At 41.3% G+C, this 22,796-nt stretch overlaps 1 protein-coding gene across 1 annotated transcript in view; it reads right to left on the reverse strand.

Moving 5' to 3' along the window:
• Positions 1 to 5,451: 5,451 nt before the first annotated feature.
• The window catches only part of SLC38A6 (solute carrier family 38 member 6), a 44,316-nt gene continuing 26,971 nt past the window's right edge, over positions 5,452 to 22,796 (reverse strand). The window contains exons 8-15 of the mRNA XM_026848968.1: positions 20,049 to 20,114; positions 19,807 to 19,860; positions 18,177 to 18,256; positions 17,406 to 17,506; positions 13,545 to 13,669; positions 12,551 to 12,695; positions 12,339 to 12,433; positions 5,452 to 11,226 (exon numbers count right to left, since the gene is read on the reverse strand). Of these exons, the coding sequence (XP_026704769.1) occupies positions 11,146 to 11,226; positions 12,339 to 12,433; positions 12,551 to 12,695; positions 13,545 to 13,669; positions 17,406 to 17,506; positions 18,177 to 18,256; positions 19,807 to 19,860; positions 20,049 to 20,114 (747 nt within the window). The 3' untranslated portion in view covers positions 5,452 to 11,145. The remainder of the gene's footprint in view (positions 11,227 to 12,338; positions 12,434 to 12,550; positions 12,696 to 13,544; positions 13,670 to 17,405; positions 17,507 to 18,176; positions 18,257 to 19,806; positions 19,861 to 20,048; positions 20,115 to 22,796) is intronic.

Genomic DNA, 22,796 nt, shown 5'->3' on the forward strand with positions numbered 1-22,796 from the left:
AGTGAAGCTCAGCAGAGACCAAACCAGCTGGAGCTGCTGGGATGCAGCAATAAACCTCGCGGCTGCTGTGCCCGTGCGATGTGCCCGTTGCAGAGGCTGTGATGGCCAACTTTGCCTGGTCCCAGGAGAAGTGACAGTGGTTAAATAATCCCAGCGTTAACACAATTGGAGTCGTTTTGGTGAAGCAGCCTGGGAGGTGCCATGCTGGCACTGGGAGTGTCTCCCACCCACTGAGCCACCCCCTGTGACTTTTTTAGACCCTTGGGGAAAAGACGAGTGTGTTTATGACCAGCTCAGAAGGGGCTGAGTGACAGGCTTTAACCTCAGGCTCTCCTCTGGTTTCCTTGAAGGCAGAGGAGGAGGCTACAAGATGGGTCACCACAATAGGACCATCGTGGTGCTGAGGGCAGACCAGGGAACCATCACAGGGAGGCACAGGCAGCCGAGACATGGAGGGTGACAGAGCAGCGGGGATGATGTCTCAATCCCAGACCCGCAGACCCCCTGCACAGCAGGGATAGTGCCACATGCCTGTGAACATACACTCTGCTCAGTCAGCAAAAGAACAGTTTCAAGCAACAACCCAGCAAATCCTTCCTCTACCCTTGCTCTCTCCTCCCTTCTACTCTTAGACACCTTCCTCCTGCCCCAGGGGGGGACAGCAGAGCCAGGGAATCCCTTTGCCTTGGTGAGCTTTAGCAACCTACAGCAGTCCCATGGCTGCTCCAGGACCAGCCCAATGGTGCCAAAGCCCAGCCTGAGCAAAAGGAACCCCCCCCCCCCTTTAGAGGCTAGATCCAGAAGAGTTAGGTTCCATTGGAAGTCTCCAAAATTTAGTCTCCTAAACACTTTCCCAGCCTCAGGACAACAGCAGCAAAGGGGACCGACCCTCGTGCACCCATGTCACCCTTGGGCACCCTTTATCATCACTCAAAGCCCCCAGTGAGAAACAGAGCACTGGGCTGGGACTGGTTTGCTAAAGCAGAGCGCCAAGCAAGCCCCAGGGCAAACAGGCTGCAGTGCCAGGCACTGTGCAGAAATGGAGGGCAGGCTCAGCTGTGCCCTCCCCCCGAGCTGGGTTGGCACAGGACAACAAAACTTTTAAATTCACCAAATTACTGACAAAACCTCACCTATTTTTACAGGCAACGTCCATTGGACTCTGCTTTTTAGGTCTTCCCAGACAAGCACATTCCCTCTGCAGCGTAGAAAGGGACTTCAAGGCCCAGATTCCCAAGAGCTCACTTAACAGCAAGCTGTAGGGACTGGAGAGACGACAAGGAATTTTAATAGAAGGCAAATTAAGCACTTTATAACTCACTTCCAAATTGATTTATATGGCCAAGGCTGCTCTGCTACCCTTTCACAGAGGAAAGATCCCTAAAGCAAACACTTTCAAAGGACTGATCCAACTCCCCTTGAAATCAGGAGAGGCAAACCCTGCAAGTCAAAGCTGGGGCTAAAACGTTCATAAAAACCTCAAACCCCTCAAAATCACCACTCAATAGATTGCTTCCGCAGTCCCCTGAATCTGAGATGCTGGTGCCTAACGGATAATGCTGAGCTATCAAAACACTAATGTACGTGGAGTTTCTTTATGCCTAGTGAAATGCTGTGCTTAGCATTACATTTTTAAAAGACTCAATTTCTCGGCATTAAGGTTCATTTCAAAGCAAGGAATTTCACTCAGTCTCTCCTGGGACCCCTAAAGCCCTCGTGCTTGTATTCCACCCCCACAGAGGGAGCGAGGGGTGGCGGGGAAGTGCTCAAGCCAAATATTTCCCCCTTCACAGCACGCTGGAGAATGTGCGGTGACACCTCCACTCAAAGGGAAAGGCCTTGTTTAGACAAGACGTGGCAAACACGAGGCCCCTGCCCTGGTGGAACAGCTTCAGTGGCTGGAGGAAGGTTGAATATCAACTTTCAGAATTTGTGGGGAAAAAATATCTGTCCATGGTTTCCATGTAGTTCCAGCCTGAGGCTTTGCATCCCCTGGGGAAACGTCATTCCTTGGCTTCTGACCCACCAAATTGAACTGTCAGATTAAGGAATGGCAAGACAGACGTCTTCAACTAACATTTGGCAGCCAGGCTGAGACAATGTCTCTCCATAGAATTCTCTGATTCCACCATCATTCGAGTAATCTCCCCTTGGAAAAGGACCAGATGAATGTTCCCGTTGCTCAGATGGTTCCAGAAGAAATAACTTGTAAACATCAGCGGAAACTGTGCCAGCAAATACCAAAAGGAAAACTGTACCATTTCAACAACTACTTTGGAGCTGGCTCCAGCAGCGACACTCCAATGAGCATTAAAAATGACCGTATCCGTGCAGCTCCCTGTCCCACCACAGCTGCCAGGGAGCATCGCAACCCTCATGAGGCGCACCTTATTGTGCAGTGCTGTCCCCCACGATGCTGACCTTTCTCCCTAATCCCATCTGGTGATCACGCTGTGCAAGAGGCCTGGTTGCCCTTGACGGTATCATGGCTCACGTAACAGCTGAGGCTGTTCTTACTCATCCTCAACTCGAACCCCTTCTGACCCTCGGGATGTGCTGTGGTAACAGCCAGCAACCCCAAAGTGCCACGGGAATGACTCAGTTGGTCTCAGCGCCCACCAAATCCAAAGCACCTCACTTTTGTGCAACAATTTATAGACAGTTTATATCCATTGATACAATAAAAGGGCTCTTAGATCTTCACTCTGCCTTTCCTTACTACTAGTGCCAGGCAAGTCACAGTCTGCAAGCAGGACCATGCTGTGCATCGCTCCTGAGAAAACTGCATGTCCAGGAGGGGTAGAAGGGCTCAAGTCCTGAAGATGCAGCAATGTTTTGGGGCATAAATTCTACATATCTTCATTGAGAGAAATGCACAGTGGCCCTGTACTCAACCATGTAGACATCAAAAGGCAGCAAAGGCTATAACCCTGCTCTGCAGCCTGGGCAGAGGAATAGACTATGGAAGTGTTGAGTCTCAGATGCTTTCTAGCAATCTAAACTCTTCATTTGAGCAAAGTCACCTCCAGATAGACCTTCCATCTGCACCCCTTACCCACAACATGTGATTTCATCTATAGCTCTCCGCACCTCTGAACTCCAAGCCCTAAAGAACTCTTCCAGGTCAGGGAGCAACAGCGGAAATTCCTCTGCACCCCAGTGCAAAGCTCAGGGGTGAAGGGGCCTCCAGACAGGCTCCTGTGACCACACAGTGACTGGCAACTAGAACAGACCAAGAGGAGGAGGTGTTGGTGCTATTTCAGAAGTTCACCCCAATGCTGTACAGCCACGGGTGAACAGGTTGTCCCTCGGCACAGCTTCTACCCAGTCTCAGTGTCGGCATTTGGTACCCACTAAGAGCCTGATTCTGTCTCACTGCTCAGGTTCTTCAAAGCTTAGGCCTGAAGGATCAAACCTCAACTTACAAATTTAGAGAAGTAGACAGTAAAAAGCATGAATTCAGCCATTTCTCCCTTTAACAGGGATGGAAGCTGTTCATCAAAATTCTGAAACAAATCCCTGAACACGCCTCTTATGAGCTATCCCCAGTGCCAGACCTCTAAGAAGTTATGAAACACACAGGCTACTTAAACCCTTCCTACAGGACATTCATAGCCACGAGCTGCACAAATCCAGCTGGGGAAACGCTACACCAAAGCCCTGCTTCCGGGCCGAAGTACAAAATGAAACAGCAGAGCACGACTGGAGGAGGCAAGAATAAGGCCTGAGATTTTCATGGCCCTCGACTCCAGGCCCTATGGGTTCTGTGCCATCATAACCACATCCCAAATCTTTTCTCCATCCCTGCGTGTAAATCCCATTATTGAGCAGAGCTACCTGGGAGGGTGGAGAGACTGGGCTCTTGGGAACACCATCCCACTCCAGTCGAGGGAGCGGCAAGACAGAGCTCCTGAAAGGCAAGAGTCTGTAACAACTGCCCCAAGCTGCCAGGGCTCCTTAACTCTCCTCTGGCCAGATCTGTGATGTGCTACATGATGCATGGAGCAATTTCCACCCTTGGTATCCAGAAAAGTAGTTCTCAACCTGGGCTGATTAGCCATCACACCAGCCTCCCCATTCGTCCTATAAATCTAGTGCCTTTGATTACATCATGCCAGAAAACTGAAATGGAAGTCAGATGGTGAAGGCATTAATGGCAGCACTGTAAAGGCTCAACAATGCAAACCTTCCCAAAATGAACTGTCTTGACCTTTGCCGGGCTGACAATAAAAGTGTGACATCATGTGCAAACGAGCTTTAAATTTAAACCAGGTGTGGAGAGCTGCCTGGTGTCATGCGGCTGCTGTATAAACCACTGACATGCGAGCAGCAATGCCGGAGGCAGGAGAAACACCAAGCACAGAGAGGACCCACTTGGCAACAAAACCAGGTACCAGCAGCTGGTGTGGTGCACACCGAATTCTGCACTGCACTTGAAAAAGCTGGGCTTTGTGCTATTTGGTATCAGTTCTAGTTGGGGCAAACATTTATTAAGTAAAACATGAATTTGCTGATATTCATTTCCACGTGTGTGAGCATTCATACAGCTCTGGAATCAAGCCAGCAGCACAATAATGAGGGTTTTTTTCATTTAATACTTGTATTCAGAACTCCCTTAGACCTTGCAAAGTGCTTGGGGCTGTGCTCACAGGTTGTCAGTCCCAGCCATTAGAGCATACTGTGATTTACAGCCAAAAATCACGTCCCTACCCCAGAGCCCTTCCAGGGCAGCCATCATCCCTCTACCCCATAACAAAACGTTCTGCCTTCCCCGGCTGACCCTCACCTTGTGGCACAAGGTGGCCCTTCCCAAACTGCCCAAAAGGAGCCGTTTTTCACCCCACTTTGTGCTGCCAGGCCAGCTGGGCACCCACTGTCAGTGGCCCGGAGGCAGGGCTCGCACGGGGCAGCACGCTGCACAGCTACAGCCTCTGACATCTCTTCTGCTGCCTCTCGTTTTACAGAGGGGAGCACAACAGCAGGAGGCAGGTTTGCTGTTGATGAAACCAATACCTGAGAGGACGTCAGCTGCAGTTCTCGCTGGAAAAGTTATTTTCTGCATCCTTTCTGTTTTGGAGAGCATGGATCAAAGAGTAAAATCAAGCACCAAGAGCAGACAGGTCCAGGAGGAGCAATTCATAACAGCTTCCTGGACAACTCGTATCCATTTCGAGCCGGGTGCTGCAAGACATCACCTGCAGAATGAAGCGGGGATCACACAGAACTACATAGATGAAGGAGAGCACATGTAAGTGCACAAATACACTAACACCACCAAACCAGGAATGACTTTTAAGAACAACCCCCTTCCCTGGAAAAAGTGATGCCACTGCCTGAGCTGGGGCCAGCAGGACACTGCTGCATGTCAGAAACAAACTGCACAGACACACTGGGCTATTTCACTAACCAGGCACATTATGCACAAAGCAAAGATGACAATCGCATGAGTTAAGCAAGTACTGTTCTTTATTTTCTGGTTTATGTAGAACATGCCCTGGCTGTTCCACGGGGAATCTGAGGGAGGGAGAATTCAAAATAGGAAATCTGTTGTACAACATACAGGTTTGACATGAGTTAGGCAATTTTTACACACAGATAATTTTTTTTTATAATTCCATTTCCCCATGAGGCATGGTTGGATGATCACTACTGAAACACAAATACAAAACCCACCACCATAAACCGTAAAAATTAGGCAGCACTTGTAATACTGAAAATTCTTTCCCATTGGCAGTCATTAGGAAGGAGCAGTAAACGTGTCCAAAGGTTTTTCAGTATGCAGAGCACCTACAACTAATGTTCAACATTTTCAACATGAAAGTCAACAGTAAAACCATAGTTTCAGGTAAAGCGAATTAAGAAAGGAGTTATACAATAATCAATGTTACTTTAGCTCCTGGACTGATCTGAATTTCAAACTTTAATTAACACTGGGATGCCACTACAGAACTAAGATTAATTTTCATCTCCTTAAGTAGGGACACTTGGAAACAACTGAATTAATCTTCAAGTATTTGTAGTGATGCATTGATAAGTACGCCCATCTCTATTTTTTATAGAAATGAGAGTGTAAGCCACATGCAGCCCGTGGGCTGCTGAATCGGCAGGACTCTGAATTCTGAACCTCCCTTTGGCTCAGGAAGGGCTTGGGAGCTGGCCTGCCAGAGGGGGACACCTCTGTGGTAACGGGGACATTGCTGACACTTCTATCTAGAACAGACACATTTCTGTCCCCTCGTCACATGTAACACTGAATGTGCTCATGCTAATGAAAGCGTTTCATGTTCTTCACAAATAATCCTTAAAATTAAGGAATTTATCTGAAATGAGACTGGCCATACTGGGTCATGCAAAACACCCACATCAGTCCACAAACCTGCTCTACTTCTGTCCCAAGAGATGCCCATGGAGCCTCCAAACAGGCAAGCGGGGCCTGAGGGCTGCTCTGCATCCTCACAGTCCCCATGGACTACTGCTGCTGGAGCACTGGCTTCCAGAGCCGTACCAAAACGGCACTTTGCACAGCATGAGAAATACACTAAAGTACAAGCCTGTGTTCTCTCATGGAAACAGCGTGCTTGTGAGCTACTCAAGGATTTAACGTTTGCCCTAGCAGCTCCATCAGAGAGATCCCATTGCACCATCGTGTTTTCATCCTCACGAGGAGGGTTGCAAGGGTAGGAAATACCAGCACCCTGAGCATGATACAAATAATTTAAGAACTCCAAATCAACTTTGCAACATGGAAAGACTGCTAAGATGTGACCACATTCAAAACTGAAAATTCTTACACAAACAAACAAGGTGGGCACACCAAAAAGGTCAGCCTAGGCACAGCACTGACCTCCAGCGATGAGCAGTGGTGGGCACTTAGGGAAGATAAGCCTGCCAGGCACGGATCCAGCAGCGCTTTCCCTGACCTGTACCCTCTCGCCCAGGTTGCGCTCCCCGTAACAATTGCTCAGACTGTCAGCTAAGGGCACACTCCAGCTCAGCCCTATCTAACTGACACCGATGTAAAAACTGAAGGGGAAGGTGAAAGGAGGGACAGCAAGAGGATAGGACAGTTTCAGTGTCTCAATTTTCATTGTATGGGTCACGTGAGAGAATTTTAAACAAATATTGCCATGAAAATCAATATATCAAGATACAAACTGCTTAGAAACACAGGAATAAAACATGAGCATTTCTCACAAAGACAGGTTTATAGCACTTTTGTTTTGTGGTACTCGTTCCTACAATGCTGTTTACAAAAGACACTCTCCACACCCAGCTTACCACTGTTCATCTGAAATCTGAGCAGCCTTCAAATGGACAAGGAATGGAAATAGGAGAAAGAGAGAAAACAAATCAAAGGCAGCCAATTAATTATCATCTCTTACATTGTTGTTCTTGTTCAGCTGGGGAAAGGCAGCCTTTCCAAGTGAGTGCAGAGATGTTGTGGGCCCCTTCACCCATTCCTGTCAAGTCTTCAGAAAAGAAGGTTGGAAAATGCTAGCTACAGGTAACAAAGCAGAACCACTGAAACTTAAAAATCTGGAATTTTTGGGAAAAAAAAAATCTGTACACAAGAATAAATATATTTAGCAACTGTGAGCAGAGAGTTCCAGCTTGGGGGCCTGTTTTGTTCCAAAAAATTCATGCTAGTGCACAACTGTAGTGAAACCTTTACACAGACACCATGAGCAATCTGTGGGAGATGGGAAGGATAAAGAGTCTCCTTATTCTGCTTTTTCATTGTGGAAAACCCAACTTTTTCTAGATTTGGAAACAGAAGTTCTTTCTGCCCCTCTCTCCATATTTTAAGTTATGTGTCATAGAACTGTAAAAGCAGCAGTATTTCTAACTCTTTCTCAGATGAAAGATACCACACATTCTGTCAGCCCCTGTGCTGCGATCCTTTCTGCACCACAGCTAAATGTAGTAATAGAGCTCCAGCAGAGGTGTGAATAGCTTCCATTCATCCTCAAGGAGAATTAACCTCACTGGCATTCATCGTTCCAAACTCCACCTATTAGGATAGCTGTTTTCTAGCCAAGCTAGTTAGGATAATACTTAGGGATGAAAAATATTACATGTAGTGATTTCCATAGCATTTCAGGAATCAACTGTAAAATTAACAGTGTACATCAGGTATTTTCTCAGTCACATTTTTTAAGACAACGCACACAAACCCAAGTGCCTGTGTACAAAGAGAGCCTTACAGTGCAGGGCAAGAGTGCTTTTTCAGGGGGAGGAGGAAAAAACAAAAACTTAGTAAAAAAGTCATCACCTTTCTGCACCTTCACAGATAATCTGTCTCCAGTGTCAAATCTTGCTGGTTAGAGTTTAAAATAAAGTGACTGCAGTGACTACAAGTATTACTCAATAGTACGCTACCAGAGAGTATGATAAATGAGAAACAATTTCCATAAAATTTCTAATAAATATTCCTCCTAAATTCTAGTGTCTGAAAAAACCCTACAGTTCATTCACATCAGTGTAAGGTCTCCCGTTTTCATAAAAAGTTTTGGTTCAGTCAGAAAATCACTTCCTGATGTACAGCTGTCATTGCTTTCTCAAGGTACACTTTTATGAGGTAAGTACTTGGCTTTTTACACTACTTTTTAGACTACTACAATATGCTGAGTGGCTGAATCCCTATAGCATAATGAAGCCTGGGAAACACAGCTATTCAAGGGGAGCCACAGGCAGGAAGGCAGCTACATCTGGTTATCAGGAGTTAAACAAGTTGGGAGAACTGCAAGAATAAAGGCGAGATGAGGAGCCTCAACCATAAATACTCACACGATGCTGACAAAGCCCGATCCATCCCTTGATCAAAGGATTTCAGAGACCTCTCAACTGAGAGATCCCCTGTGAGCACACACACACACTTCAACCTGCTGAAGCAAAACTGCTGGGAAAGTGTGAAGTTTTATGAGAAAAATGTGCTATCTAATGGCTGCTGCTGCTCAAAAAGGCAGTCCCACTCCTACCACACCCCTCACTTTTCTTGTCCCCTAAGTGAACTCATTCAGTTCCTTTTTTTTTTGGCAGAAAAGGTGTCACACCTTGCGATCACGTTGGTTTTCTGCTAGTTAAACACGCCGGTCATGAGCCACTGCCACTTCTGGCCAAGAGTGGAAGTGCTCTTTCTGCTACTGACAAACTATTAGATGGCTCACCTTGTGTCATAAAACTTCTGCTAGAAACTTTATTATAAAATAAACTGTAGTCTTTTCCAGGGATCCTACCAAAACTACGGAGTTAGTGCCCAGGCCCCACTGCACATGTCTATTTCTATATTAAACTCAGAAGTACAAGAATATTCCTGAGGCAAATAGGATTCCTGAAGCAGTACCAAGCTGCACCACCCGGGTGCCTTCAAGCCAGCTATCAAAGATGAAAAGTAACTTATGGATCCCGAGAGAGCTGAGTGATCTGCTGTCATCCTAGTTTGAGAGTTCAGGAACAGAAAAGATGATTCCCACTCTGCTATTTGCTGTTTCTCCCTATTAGACAGGTGAGGATCAAGCACATTCAATCAGGGTTACGTTAAGGTTGGCACATCAATCAGCATTTCCCAAATCCCATGTGACAATTAAAAAGGTTAACAGCACAGCCCCACTGCTGAGAAGTTAGAAATGCCAGGCTCTGGGGCACCGCCCCTATCTCAACTGATAAGGTGTAAGTCAACACATTAACAGAACTGTCTCAGCAGGACTTTCTAGCAACAGTCAACTAATTTGCTAACTGTGCACATTACAGACTGAAACATTAAATAAATGTCACTTACTAGCTGCTTTCATATTAGATAGATGTATTACTTCACTCTGATTCACTTGTGACTACTTCTACTTCTCAGATATAAAAGTGCTAAGCTAAATTAAAAGAGATAATGCATCTGGAAATAATGAAGAATTTTCCCACTCTCTGAGGCTGAGGTCTAACTTCTTAACTTTACAGAAGCCATTTCTGTGGAGGCTTAGTTTCCTTAGGGCATAAAGTTTCTGAAGAGATTAGGCTATTTTAAAGACATAAGATCCCATCTGATAGAAACAAATTTTAAAAACCTTATCACGGTATCAGCCACTGCTTTCATTCTACTAATGAAGAAATTTTGTGGTGAGCACTCAATACCATATTTAACAGAGCCCAGTTGGTGTTCAAAACTGCATTCACATTTCATGCAAAAAAAAGGTACATGGAGGTTTATAGAGATCGGATATAAAATTACTGTTCCATAAATGTCAAGTTTCCTTTGTCTTCAACAGAGGCAGAATTTTACCTTTCAAGCCCAAACCTTCTCTGACACACAACAGTACATAAAATACAAAACCACTCTATTTCAAATACGAAAAACTTGTAAAAATGGGAATAAGAGAAAGAAAGGGGTCTTTCACTGGGAGGAATACTGAGGTACACTGGATAATATTCAAAAGTAGATATTAATTGAAAAAATGTCTATTAACAATTGAAAAAGGGAAATACTTCCTAATGCTACTAAAAGCTACTATGCTAGGTGGGCAAAGCCTTCTAATTTAAAAATTACTTCAGTATGATTCAAGTATAGTGAGGTATAAAAACTGTATTTAAAAAAATCCAGCAATTATAATCATGATGTGCCCATTAAACTGGGCTAAGGTGGTTGGTTTCTGGATCCATGTTAGGATGTTAGGGTAAACATTTGGAATCAGAAGTTCTTATTGTGAACTGGCTGAAAGTTTGGAAATCATTCAAGCAATAGAAGTCTTTCACAGTTTACATGCACACAACATAATATACACATCATGACTAATGTGTATCTACCCATCTCATTTGTCTTTAGAAGAGAAGTTATTCCAAGGTTCTGCTTTTGTTCACCATGTGCACTAAACCATTTTTGCATTGCATAAATTCTCAAGAGACCTTTTTACCCGTCATGATTACATCATTAAAAACTAGTATTTTAGAATGGCAAAGACTAATTGTCCAACAACTGAAGAAGGTGACTTAAGATTAAAGAAGGAACATCACTAACACAGCGAGAAAGAGTGATTTCTTCCGTAGACAACTTTGGTCAGTGTTTTCTTCAGGATGTCCAGCATGCATTTCAGCAGTTTTGATACATCTCTGGTTCTTGCTGTCCTTCTGAAGCTCAGTTCAGACAGTGACAATAGGCTGTTATTGATCAATCCAATTGAAAATTATTAGAACTAAACTGAGAAGGCCAACACAAATGCCAAAAATAACCAATGCACATGCCTGTGAAGAAAGAAAAGCAGAAATTAATGTTTTCCTGAAGGAAATATTTTACATTTCTAAGGCCTATTACTAATGATGAAAAACCCTGCATGAATAGATTTAAACAGTGTCCTTAAAAATAATCTTTAATGTTTCAAATTACTCAGTCGTCAAACACAAGATATCTGCTTAGGGGGAAACTAAACAAAGCCTGCTCTGGGATAGTTTCATTGGGAACTCTCAGAGCAGTCTAGTGTGCTTGCTCACACTATCTGTCAGAAAAAAAATAAAATCATTTGCTCTTTACAAATCTGAATGAATTAAGAAATTTAATTTGTATTTTACTCAAAATAAAATTAAAGTTACAATGGATTCTTTACATTTTTGAACAGCCAGATGATCAGATGATAATCAAACTGCAGTTCAAAAGACAGTAGCTTGCTGATTTATAACAAGGCCCCAGATCTGTTGAAAGTAGTCCAGACATTAAATGGTCAGAGAGCATCATTATTAGATTTTCTTTCAGATTCCTTATTTTGTCAATACAAGAGCAGCCCTAAGAATGGCAGAAGGACTATATGTAAACAGTTTGTCAGCACTTTAGCCATTGTCATGAAGTTGCTGTGCTAAGCAGCGGTTAAAATGAAGACAGTCACAGTGCAAAAAGCAGGCTGATGCATAAATTCCAGTTAGGACTAAAAAGGAGAAAAAGAGGAAGAGGCAAAAAAAAAAAGATGTTTTTGAGAAAGCTTACGTAGAGAACAAGCATAAACACTGTTTCACTTAAATGCAGTTTGGCTTTGTCCCAGCTGTCCAGACAACATCAGAGTAACGCATAAAAACTGAGGAGAAATTGGATTAAAAGTCAACATCTGAAAACTATAGGGAAAAGCATGTATTCAGATCAACGGTCCAGCACATGGACATACTGCTAGTCAAAAAGATCTTGTGAAGGAGTTTCAGAAAGACCAGATCTATCATGAAGGATAAAAGAAAATGCTCGCAGATTTTGTGAACTGCAATGAAAACAAGAACCTTGCCCCTTTGATTATGTGCTCTACGGTGTATTAAGATGCATCTAAAATGAGCCTGTTTAAATACAATTAGCACACATGAAAAAAAAAAAAGCATACCCCAAGCTTCTGTAGTGATAAAAAGTCCTCTCTGCTAAGTTTAAGATAAAATAGTCCAGGATATATGAAAAGCAAACACGTTGATGTGGTTGAACCTTTAAAAAACAGAAAGTAAGATTTTACTTAGAGCAAGATGAAAGTATATTAATTTATGATAATAGTGATTTTTGTTTTAAGAAAATTTAAGAAAAACAACCACCACAACAACTTACCAACTACTCCAAACACATTCTTAATGTCCGGCACGTACATTGCAAACAAAACAACAATTGTATTCAGTGTTAAAGTGACAAGTATATGGCAAATCCATGACACAGGAAGATGGGAGAAAAATACCATCAATACAGCTTTCCTTGCCTGCATAATATGAAGAGAAATACTGCATGGGTAAATACATACATATACATATATTTTAATCTTATCTCAACTTCATAACCTTAAGAATTACATCATTCCAGATGTGAAAGAACATTTTAAAATTTAAAAAAAAAAAATCTAGGAATAAAATGTTTTGCCTTTCTGTAGCACAGTTTACTATTAAAGCAGTATTTATCACTTGGCCATTAGTCTTAAGGAATTATTCATTTTTTTGAGAGATAAAAGAATGTCTGGGGGATAATGCTCTGTCTCTTTGAGCATGCTTGGTAGCAAATGTCAGCATGTTACCAACCGATACGTAATCTATATACTAGTTCTATATATGTAGTTTTTCATGCACAACTTTTTTTGGTCCTAACTGAATGAATTTTCAGTTCTACCACGGTACTGATAAACTCAAGTAGGGTTTTTTTGTGAAATAGGTCAATATGTGTTTTTAATTTACAATTAAATTGAGTTTTAGAGTGTAAGTGTATTTGTGTGTGGGTGCGTGCATGTAGAAAGGAAAAACCAAGTCAGCAAAACTCAATTTAAGAGGGGGAAAAAAAACCCAAACTAAGTAAACTTTAGAAGTTCTGAATTCTCTAAATTAAAAACAATGCTGTGGGCTAGTTTAATCTGAAATCTGTCTCAAGAGCACAAATTAGCTTAGTGGTTGGTTGTTATTTTGGAGCTTTCATGGAACATATGCAAATATGTGGTCTTTGATCAATCGCTTGACAAGTGAATAAGATACACAAGACTAGATGTGACTCAAATCCTACAGTCTGCAAAGCATTAGCATTACCACTGTTTACTGCCAGCTTCAAAGTGTTTAGGAGTACTCACTGGGAAATGGATGAGAGGGACCGTCAAAAGCACAGCAAACAGGATAGCTACTTTAACAGTCATGATGACAGTATCATGTGGCAGGTACCTGCTGTAACCTTGTAGCAACTCAGAGTCCACTTTGTCTGAAAACAAGAAAAATTAATTGCTTTGTTAATCATTTGAGAAGGAAGATAATTAGCAACTCACATTAAGCTTACATTCAAATTGATCAATTTGCTTGTGACTAATGAGTGGAGGGAAGTTGCAGACACACATCACTGATACACTGGGATACATAACCTCAAGAAAACTGAAAAAACTTCAGGAGGCAAGTCTCTGTAGAGCTTCTGCTGAAGCCAAAGCTACCTAAAGAGAAGATACAAATACGAAGGAGAAAGCATTAAAAAGAAAGATGATGTGACATGAAGCCAAGTTTGCAGTAAAACTTGTTCTATGTGGTTGAAACAGTCAACACTAGATTCTTCTGGTCGAACTAGAATCCAGAAACAAATTCGTTTTGGCAAATTGGCTGAATTGCATTTCCCCTTTTTTCCCCCCCAGCAATGTTAAATGACATGCAAGGTAAAATTTCATAATTTGGAAGAAAAGCTGCAATTCTGATTTCAAGGAAGAAAGAAATGTTCAAAACTACACTAGCATATATGTTTTTACTGGGTATAGTTAGCAATATATTGCTAGATGAGAGGGAGAATGATAACTGGCATCTGTTAAACTTCTAAATAAGATCTCTTGTTTAAGAAAAATAAAAATGAACAAAACTATTGACAATTGAAGACTTATTTTTCTCTATGCCAAATGAGTACACAAGTGCAACACAAGGACACCTAAAGGCTTTCAGTCTGGATTCTCACAGCACCCAGAGAGTAACAGAGGACTGCACTGGCAACACACTCAACCAGGCCTGTGATGACAGCTCTGTGTTCTTCAGCACTACGAATCTCATGTGCTCTCCACCACTATTTAGCTTTGCAAAACCGACTGTAGTACTACAGAATTACCTCAGTACTGTACACCATGGATATGCCATCGTAAGTGTTATTTTCATACTATTCAAGGTAGAAGTGGGGCAAAAAAAGGTGATGAATCAGTGATGAACCCTTCACCTTTTGATTTCTGCCCTCCTAATGAGAAATTTTTCACTAAATTAACAACAAAAGGCAGAGCCATGAAAGTGGCCTGCTACCCTGGCTGTTTTTCAGCATACCTTGACTCCATGCTTTTCTGGACTTCAGAATGGATGAAAATTTCCACTAAAGTCCAGTTGCCACATGAAGTTTAAAATTCACAGAAAAGAGAATAAGCCATCTGAATCACAGAAAGATGAAGTATGTCTCATTTCAGAGAGGGAACTCGTTTTTTGTTTTCAATTTAAAATAAATGGTTTACATTTTCTCAGACTGCTGTTTTAGGAACAGGGAACAGATTCTCTCTATTTAAAGAAGTTAATTAAACAAGACAACCAAAAAGTGAAAAAAAGAGAAGCAGCTTGCAAAGGAAGGGGGGGAATTTCTTACAGACACCCACTGTTGGTTCCAGCATTTTAGGCTCTCAAGTCTAAGTTACTAAAAGAAATCAGGCTTGCAGAAAACCAGAAACATCCCAGTGAAACAGACTAAAAAGGCTAAGGTCAAGACAGGGTCTAGTCCCAAAGAAATTATGACAGTGAATGTAACAGGAACTGGGATGGTTTTGAGGACTGCTACTGGGTTTTTTGGGGTTTTTTTAACTTCTTGTTGAGATCTCATCTGGAGACAGATGGCTATCCCACACAGCCTGCTGAATCTCTCAGACTCTCACAGTGGTAATCAAAATTGTATTTTCCTACAAACCACACAGAGACAGTAATAGTGGCCTATATGCTATTATGGGTTTTAAGATTCCCTATATAATTTTTCAAATGATTTTGAGTGTCAAGGGTACATTTTCAGACAGTTACGGGGGCAAAAGGTGCAAAGCTCCCTAGAAATCTGGAATTATTAGCTGCTGAAAGTCAATATTCTTGGTGCCTTGTCAGACACTATCTCAACTCCACAATCAAGAAATATAAAACACGCTAAAAGGAGAGGAAATCCTAATCAGAACACTTTTGTCTTACTGCCTTACTGCCTCACTGCCTCTTACAAGAATTTTTATTTACTCCAATCCACACAGGTTAGCATATGATCATCTTATAAAAAGGGTGAGCTTTCAGAAGACATTTGAAGAATTCTAATAAATGACTGTGATGCATTTATGTGACATTTGTATGAAACTACTCCAGAAGACAGCTGACCAAGCAGAGGTGACTCAATTTGACAATGTGTGCTAAGTGAGCAAAACACACCATAACACAAATTTATAGCAGGATACACAGAGCCAAATGGCTTTTCTTAGAAAAGGCATCAAACTGTGATGTTACATGACAGGATGCTAAAATTGCTATATGAAACAGACACTCACCTACTTTTGCCAAGGTTATGATGGACCTTTAAAAAAAGGCCACTATGTAGGTAAGAGTTCTGAACTGTGTACTTGGGAAATGCAACAACACCGGACAGACAAAGTTATCTATCTTTAAACTAAAAAAAAAACACTGTACCCAGAAGTATTCAAAAGTCCGAATGCAGAGTTATTAAACTGGTACGGAAGCACACTGCCACATAAACTGTACCGCAAATGAAAGATGTCTGTAGAATTTGGCAGAGCAAGTGTCGTACCCCACCCACTTTTCTGTTTGTTAAATAAAAAAGGTATATTTACTTCATTAAGCACCATGTCAACAACATCTCTAAGAAATGTGCATTTCTTGGTTCAGTTCATGTACCAAACAGATACCATCTCTGGCTCAGGAACGGCATGCAACACAAATTACTGAAGACCAGAAGCATGTACTCAAAACTCAAAGCTTTCCTTTTAAATTTTTAAATCCTTTCCTCGTCTTATTGCCCTCTGCTGAAGTCAAGACACAAAACTAGATGGGCACTTTCTCTGATTCAGACCATCTAATTTTCTGAAGTTTCTCATCAATTTTCTTCAGGAGTCCTCTAGTTTGTCTTTACATTACCCATAAACAAAGGTATCATGAAGAAGTCACTTTGTGCAATCCTTTAAAATAAAAAAACTTAATAAATTGGATGATTCATGAAAAAAAAATTTCCACTTCCAGCAGATTTCTAGTGAAATAGCTAGTGTTAGCTCCAATTAATTTGTAAAAATACAAAACCAAATCAGAGCTGCCATACATGCTTTGTACCCAAGCTGTATCAGACAGGGAAAACATGCTGCAAACCTTCACGCCCACCTAACATTAGGACTAGCTTGCTGTGGGTCAAATTCCCCTCAGAAATGGCAACAGCCTCAGTGCTCTCAGTGCCTAGAGACTACAAATGTGCTGGGATATTACAGGGTTCATAAGTGATAAATGTTGCTAGAAGACATAGCCTCAGAACAGACCTTTCTAATGTATTGGACAAGCAGGCTATTATCAGATCTCAAAATTTCTCGGAGACCATGATAGATCTGTGCCCAGCTTTTAAGTGAAAATATTATACAGTCCAACACATAGTGGCAGTGAGTAGTCTAATTACACAGCATTAGTGAACATCAACAGACCATCAGCTAGTTTAGGAACTAGCATCTTGTCTATATAGCATTTTAGGGCATAAACCCTGCAAAGTTTAGCGACATTACACGTCAATAAATCAACGAGACTGTAATACTTTGGAGTGTTAGGCGCATTCGTAAGTCTTCACAGGAACAAGATATCTGAGGATTCAAGTGTATCAAAGCACAAACAAACCTCAGGTACTCCAGACAGAATACGTTTATCAGTTATTATTAGACTTCATTCTAAAGAATATACTTGAAGAATATACTTACCATAAAATGTCAGGTACCCAAACAGAGCAGACATAAAGTAAATTAGAAAACTCAGACCAATTCCTGTAACAGTTACATTCTGCATTCTACGTTTGGATGGACTAAAAGGTAAAAACCCCAGAAAATTAGTGTTACTTAATCTGTATTATGGACTATTAAACACGATACATTTTATATAGCACCTTGCCTTTCATAAGAAAGCATTGTCTTAATTTATGTCCACAGACTATTTCCTGAGGTCTGTGCTGTTAGTAATATTTAGGCTTTTAAAAAGTATTTTTAATCTGGTAATGAAAAGGCACTTTTCATGCAGACAGCTAACATTGTTCCCATCTTGTAGGGAATTCAGACATACCAGAGTATCTCTTAAATCAAAATTTTGATTTATACACAATATATTCAGAGCCAGGAACAGAATCTGGGTCAAAAATACCCCACTGAATCAGACGTGGTCAAATGCAGATTCAGTTACAGCAATAAAAATTAACTAGTTAAGTACCTTAGCAAATGACTTTTTTTCTCCAGATTGTCCAGGCCAGGACAATGTACTGACATTGATGATGGAACCTTATTTGCTACTTTTCTCTCCTGTAAGAGAGGAAAAGCCAGTACAGACTAAAACTGTACATCTCCCAAAAGCATACAAACTATTTAGTTTGCATTGTTTGATGGCACTGACTTGAAAATAAAAATGATTCAAGATTACTTTAGAGAAAATACTACACAAACACTATAATTATATTTAATATTGCAGATGTTTTCACACATTACCTTTGGAGCTCACAATAGATGGGTAAGACTGAGGTATGGCAGAGAAAAGAGAAGGCCATAGTTGGTATCGCATAAGCACTCTAAAAGAAAAGAAAAAAACCTTGTAGGTTGTTTGTTATTACAGATGGTTGGAAAAATATCTGGATGAATTCAGAATTCAGTTCAAGCATTGGAAATCAGTGGAAATCTTTCCACATTAATGCTTTGACATAAATCTCTACAACACAGAATGGCATCTCTGAATCATTTCACAAAAAAATAGACCTTTTCAACTAGTATCTCTTCAAGTGGCGGTTGTAACTTACTGTTTCATGATCAGGAGAGGTCATGCTGCCTATAAGCCAGCTACTGAAAGATTCTTTTTTAGCTATACTGAGGCCAAGTACTTGGGGAAAAAAAAAATAAAAAAAATAGCATTTGCCCCAGAAACAGTGTATGATTCATGAAATTTTTCTAAGAAGTTTTCTACATTCTAATAGCCATAGCTACCTGTCAAATTACCAGTTCCTTCATCCCGACATTTTCTTATTACTCCTTCTCAAAAATTTTATACAGCATCCAAAAAAAATATAACATGCTTTGACATCTAAAGTTTTAAGACAGCTATATAATTAAAGTTGCAACCATGCAACTAGTGGTGTATTATTCCAAAAACTTGTAATAGAAGAGATGAATCATCTACTATAGCTTACTTCAATTGCCAAGTGGAATAAGCTGAACTATAACAAACACTTTTGTGCTGACATAATCAGGCCCATACTGGTAAAAATATGCCACTTTCTACTGATAAAGTTAAAATTAAAAAAGAAGTAGAGCTGAGTCCCAAGATTCTTCAAAGCACAAAAGGCCAGACCTCACAGTAGATGTTTCTGGTCAAAGCAAAATTTCTTCTTTGATCTACAGATAACATTTGTCTCATGTTTGCATTGCCCAAGCTTGCTTCCCCCCCACCCCCCCTTTTTCTTGGGGAGGTGGGGGTGTTTTTTTTGTTTTTCAGACAAACGCAACCAACTGTGTCCCTCCTAAATTCCACTACGCTACAGGCCTATCCCAAATTTATTCTTCCCTTCTTCACACCACAGAGACTGGAGTTCTACTACAACTAGAGCTCTCCTGTAAGCCTTGATGTGTAGCGACATGATTTAAATGCCACATCAATTAACAAATACCAAGCTGGCATCCAATGAAATGCACAAGATTGCATTAGGCCTGAAGAATTAGCTTCAGGTAAGAAAAAACTAAGTTTAGGTCCAGGCAGTTTCAGGAAACCTGTTCTACCTTGCCAGGAACTAGAAGTGTCCATATAGCCAAGTAGCATTGACTTCCAGCTGAGAGCATATTAAGTTGGCTTGGTCCGACTGCATCATGAGGCTGACCACTGCTGCATCTGTTATGCTTTATACTTCAGTCATATTTGCAAAATGTTTTCATAAATGCTAACTTGGACAGCCAGCCTTCATATAAAAAAGAAAGAGTGAGACTGGATAACACTTGGCAGCAGGTATAGGAAATATTTCAGCAGCCTATAACTAGTTTTACAGAAGAATAGCTTACCCTGCATAGAGTTTAAACCCCAATTCCTTAAAAACCACCACCCCCTTTAAGTTTGCATACTGTTAATAGAGATTACCTCTTTTGAAAGATGAAAGAGCTTTGCTTTACAATCCTCAGTAGAATTTGAAACCTGTAAGACATGCATGCAAGAAAATGGCATAACAAAATAAGCCCAAACCACAGACATGAAACTTTTTAGATTGTGATGATTACAAAAAGAAGGAATTTAAATTACAAGTCATTCTGAAAGTGCTAATGTAAAAAAGCATTACAGTTACTAATAAAATTAGAACAACTTCAAAACAGTGTGCACTTTACCTGTAAAGTCTCTATGGCACTACTTAGAGGTAGAGGACAAGGGATCGACCACTTTTTAATCATGATCTGCAAAGACAGCATATTTAATGTATGAATGATACCCTAAAGATCAGTTTAAATTAGGTGTACGTAGCTAAAATATCAGACAGTTGGTATACAAAGCAACACCCACATGGGAGCTACACCCATAGTAAATTAACAGGCTTGACCAATAGTTAGGCCACAAGAAGGAAACTTGACAGAAAAACTTGTCAGTGCCATTCCATCCAGCTGCTCACTATGCACAGCTGGCAGCCTTATGGTCTGCTTATCTGGAGGTGGTGCACTGAAATGAGCTCTGACATTAACTGAAATACAACCAGCACTCCGCATTCACTCTCTCTGTGCTCCACACTAACTGCCTCCCGTACAGAATAGCTGCTGTGTTAGCTATCCCAGGCTCCTTCCCCGAGTAGACAAGCTCTTAACAGAGATAGAGCAGAGCCTAGGGCTAATCTTAAAAGGCAGAAACATATGGTTTGGACTAGAAAGCAAAGGAAAAACAATAAATGCAATTATTGTCCCAGAATGTCATTGGGGCTTTAGCTACACCCTGCTGGTTTAGGGACTGCCAAGTAACAGGGCTGAAAATCAAAGGGAAATTAATATAAGAAATGTTACCTCCTTTTTCAGGAGCCTAGTTTAAAGTGATAGTTGCATTGCTCTCCTCACCCTAATTAATTTCCTATTGTAGTTGCCTGGCTTTAGAGTTTATAATTCTTTTGAAGCCTAGAGCAAATAATTAAAAACTTAATTAAAGACTCAGATTCATAAGAAGAATAACATGGAAGAGAGCGCTTCTTTTGGCTCAGAGAGCTACTTTTTGCTTGCAGCCAAGTGGTGTTTCCCAGAGGAAAGGATTAGATGCTCCCTCTTGTCACCAGTGCCAGGAGAAGCAAGAAATGCTACCTCCAGACAAAATGTGGGGAAACTGCAGGTACTTGGCATGCTGAGTCAATTGTGGCAGTAACACGCGTCTTAAACCGCATGACTAAGAACTCACAACAACTGAAGGTATGCCACTAGGTAGTAGCTTGCTCAGTAGCAGTCTGCACACTTTGTGAAAAAGGATTATCAATGGAAATCCTCTTTCTGACATTAAACTGGCACTGCTTTATCCCAGGAGGTCTGTTCTTACCTGCTTATTTCATTGGCTAAACTGCCTCCCTCCACACAATGTGAACTGCAACCTCATCTGAGGAAGGGTGTGGGAAGGGACAAGAACGTGCTGGTAGTATATCAAGAGGTTCAACTGAAGAGCAAGTAAGGGAGAAGCAGGAAGGGACCGAACACTAAATATCTGATTTGGGCCTGTATCGTACGTAAGCATGACTGTCACGTGGGTCACCCCTGCTTCATCCCTTCCGTGAGCGCCCCGAGCAGCAAGAAGCTACGAGCTGAGACCCCGACACACATTGCTGGTGCTGGAGTGCCGCAGCCACGCACCCATGGATGTGCTACCTCCCGGGGAAGCCCAGGCTTGTTGGCTAGCTCAAGACATTTATAAGGCTGAGAAGAAGGCCAAGTGTTTTTTTAAGGAGATCTCTGTGTATTTAAAGGCACCCAGATAGCAGAAATAAAGGAGATGCTTTGAAGGCTCCAACGCAGGCTTTGTGGGAAGTCTGGCTAAGGTTGGAACAGGCTTCCTGAGCAACGAAAAGGGGCATGAAGCTAAAGAGCAAGCTTTGGGGAAAACAAAGTGTGCCTGGCAGTGGCAGAGGCAGGGTCTCCTGCAAGCTAAAGAGCAAAGACATACATAAACACTGCAGAGGGAAGTCAAGACAAGCCAAACCTAAAACACTGAAGAACATTCTTCTCAAATTAAATTAATACAGATTAAGACCAGATTGAAATGGAAAGAAAAGGAGAGAAAATGCACTAGGTGCATTTAAAAAATCTGTAATTATATTTGCCCACATGCTTAATTACTCAAAATCTGTTTGGGTTTCCAATTGTAGTCTAATGAGGTCCCCCCCAACAGGACAAGATTTTTAAACTGGCAGCACAGCCCAGTTAGCTGAGCAGTCATGCCCGCAGCACAAGCTTCCTCTGGAACTTTAAAGCCTATTTCATATAAACATTTTGAGTATAACAAACATGTTGGTTTAAGTGAAAATAACCTGAAGAGAGATTCTTGTTGAAATAAGGTATTTTAAACCCACACCAAAACATTGCTAAAACATAAAGTTAGAGGCTCAAAATGTTCTAACATTCTTAGTCATGCCGCTTTTTCAGATCTGCCGAGTGAAAACAGTAATTTCCTTATTCCAGCTGTACTGACAGCACTCAGCAAAGAGGGTCTCTCTGTGCATAACATCATTCGTTACATGTGGCAGGTTCCCAATCTGCCTTACATTTTGTTCTGGGAACATAAACAAGAGATTTAGAAAAATACCATCAGGAATCATTAACACCTTTGATGAACAAGCTACCAACAGGGCTGTCTCCATGAAAAAAGAAAAATCTGTCTTTTCACCAATATTCAATATAGCAAGAAGGGAGGGCAATAAAAAAAAAAATTAACGATCACATTTAGTATCTTTTTGCTTAGGATTCAAGTCAGGGAAGTATTCAACAATCAGAAACAAAAATTGCACAGGACCTCACAGAATCTGGCTTTGCGTTAATAGTTACATATATTTATTTTCCTCCCAGATCATCTCATCTCCGTGTTTCCACTTTTTTCCAAGTGAGGACTACAACCCGTAT

The sequence above is a fragment of the Athene cunicularia genome, assembly GCF_003259725.1.
Source record: "Athene cunicularia isolate RWA chromosome 5 unlocalized genomic scaffold, athCun1 chr5_part1, whole genome shotgun sequence".
In the NCBI taxonomy this organism is placed as follows: Eukaryota; Metazoa; Chordata; class Aves; order Strigiformes; family Strigidae; genus Athene; species Athene cunicularia.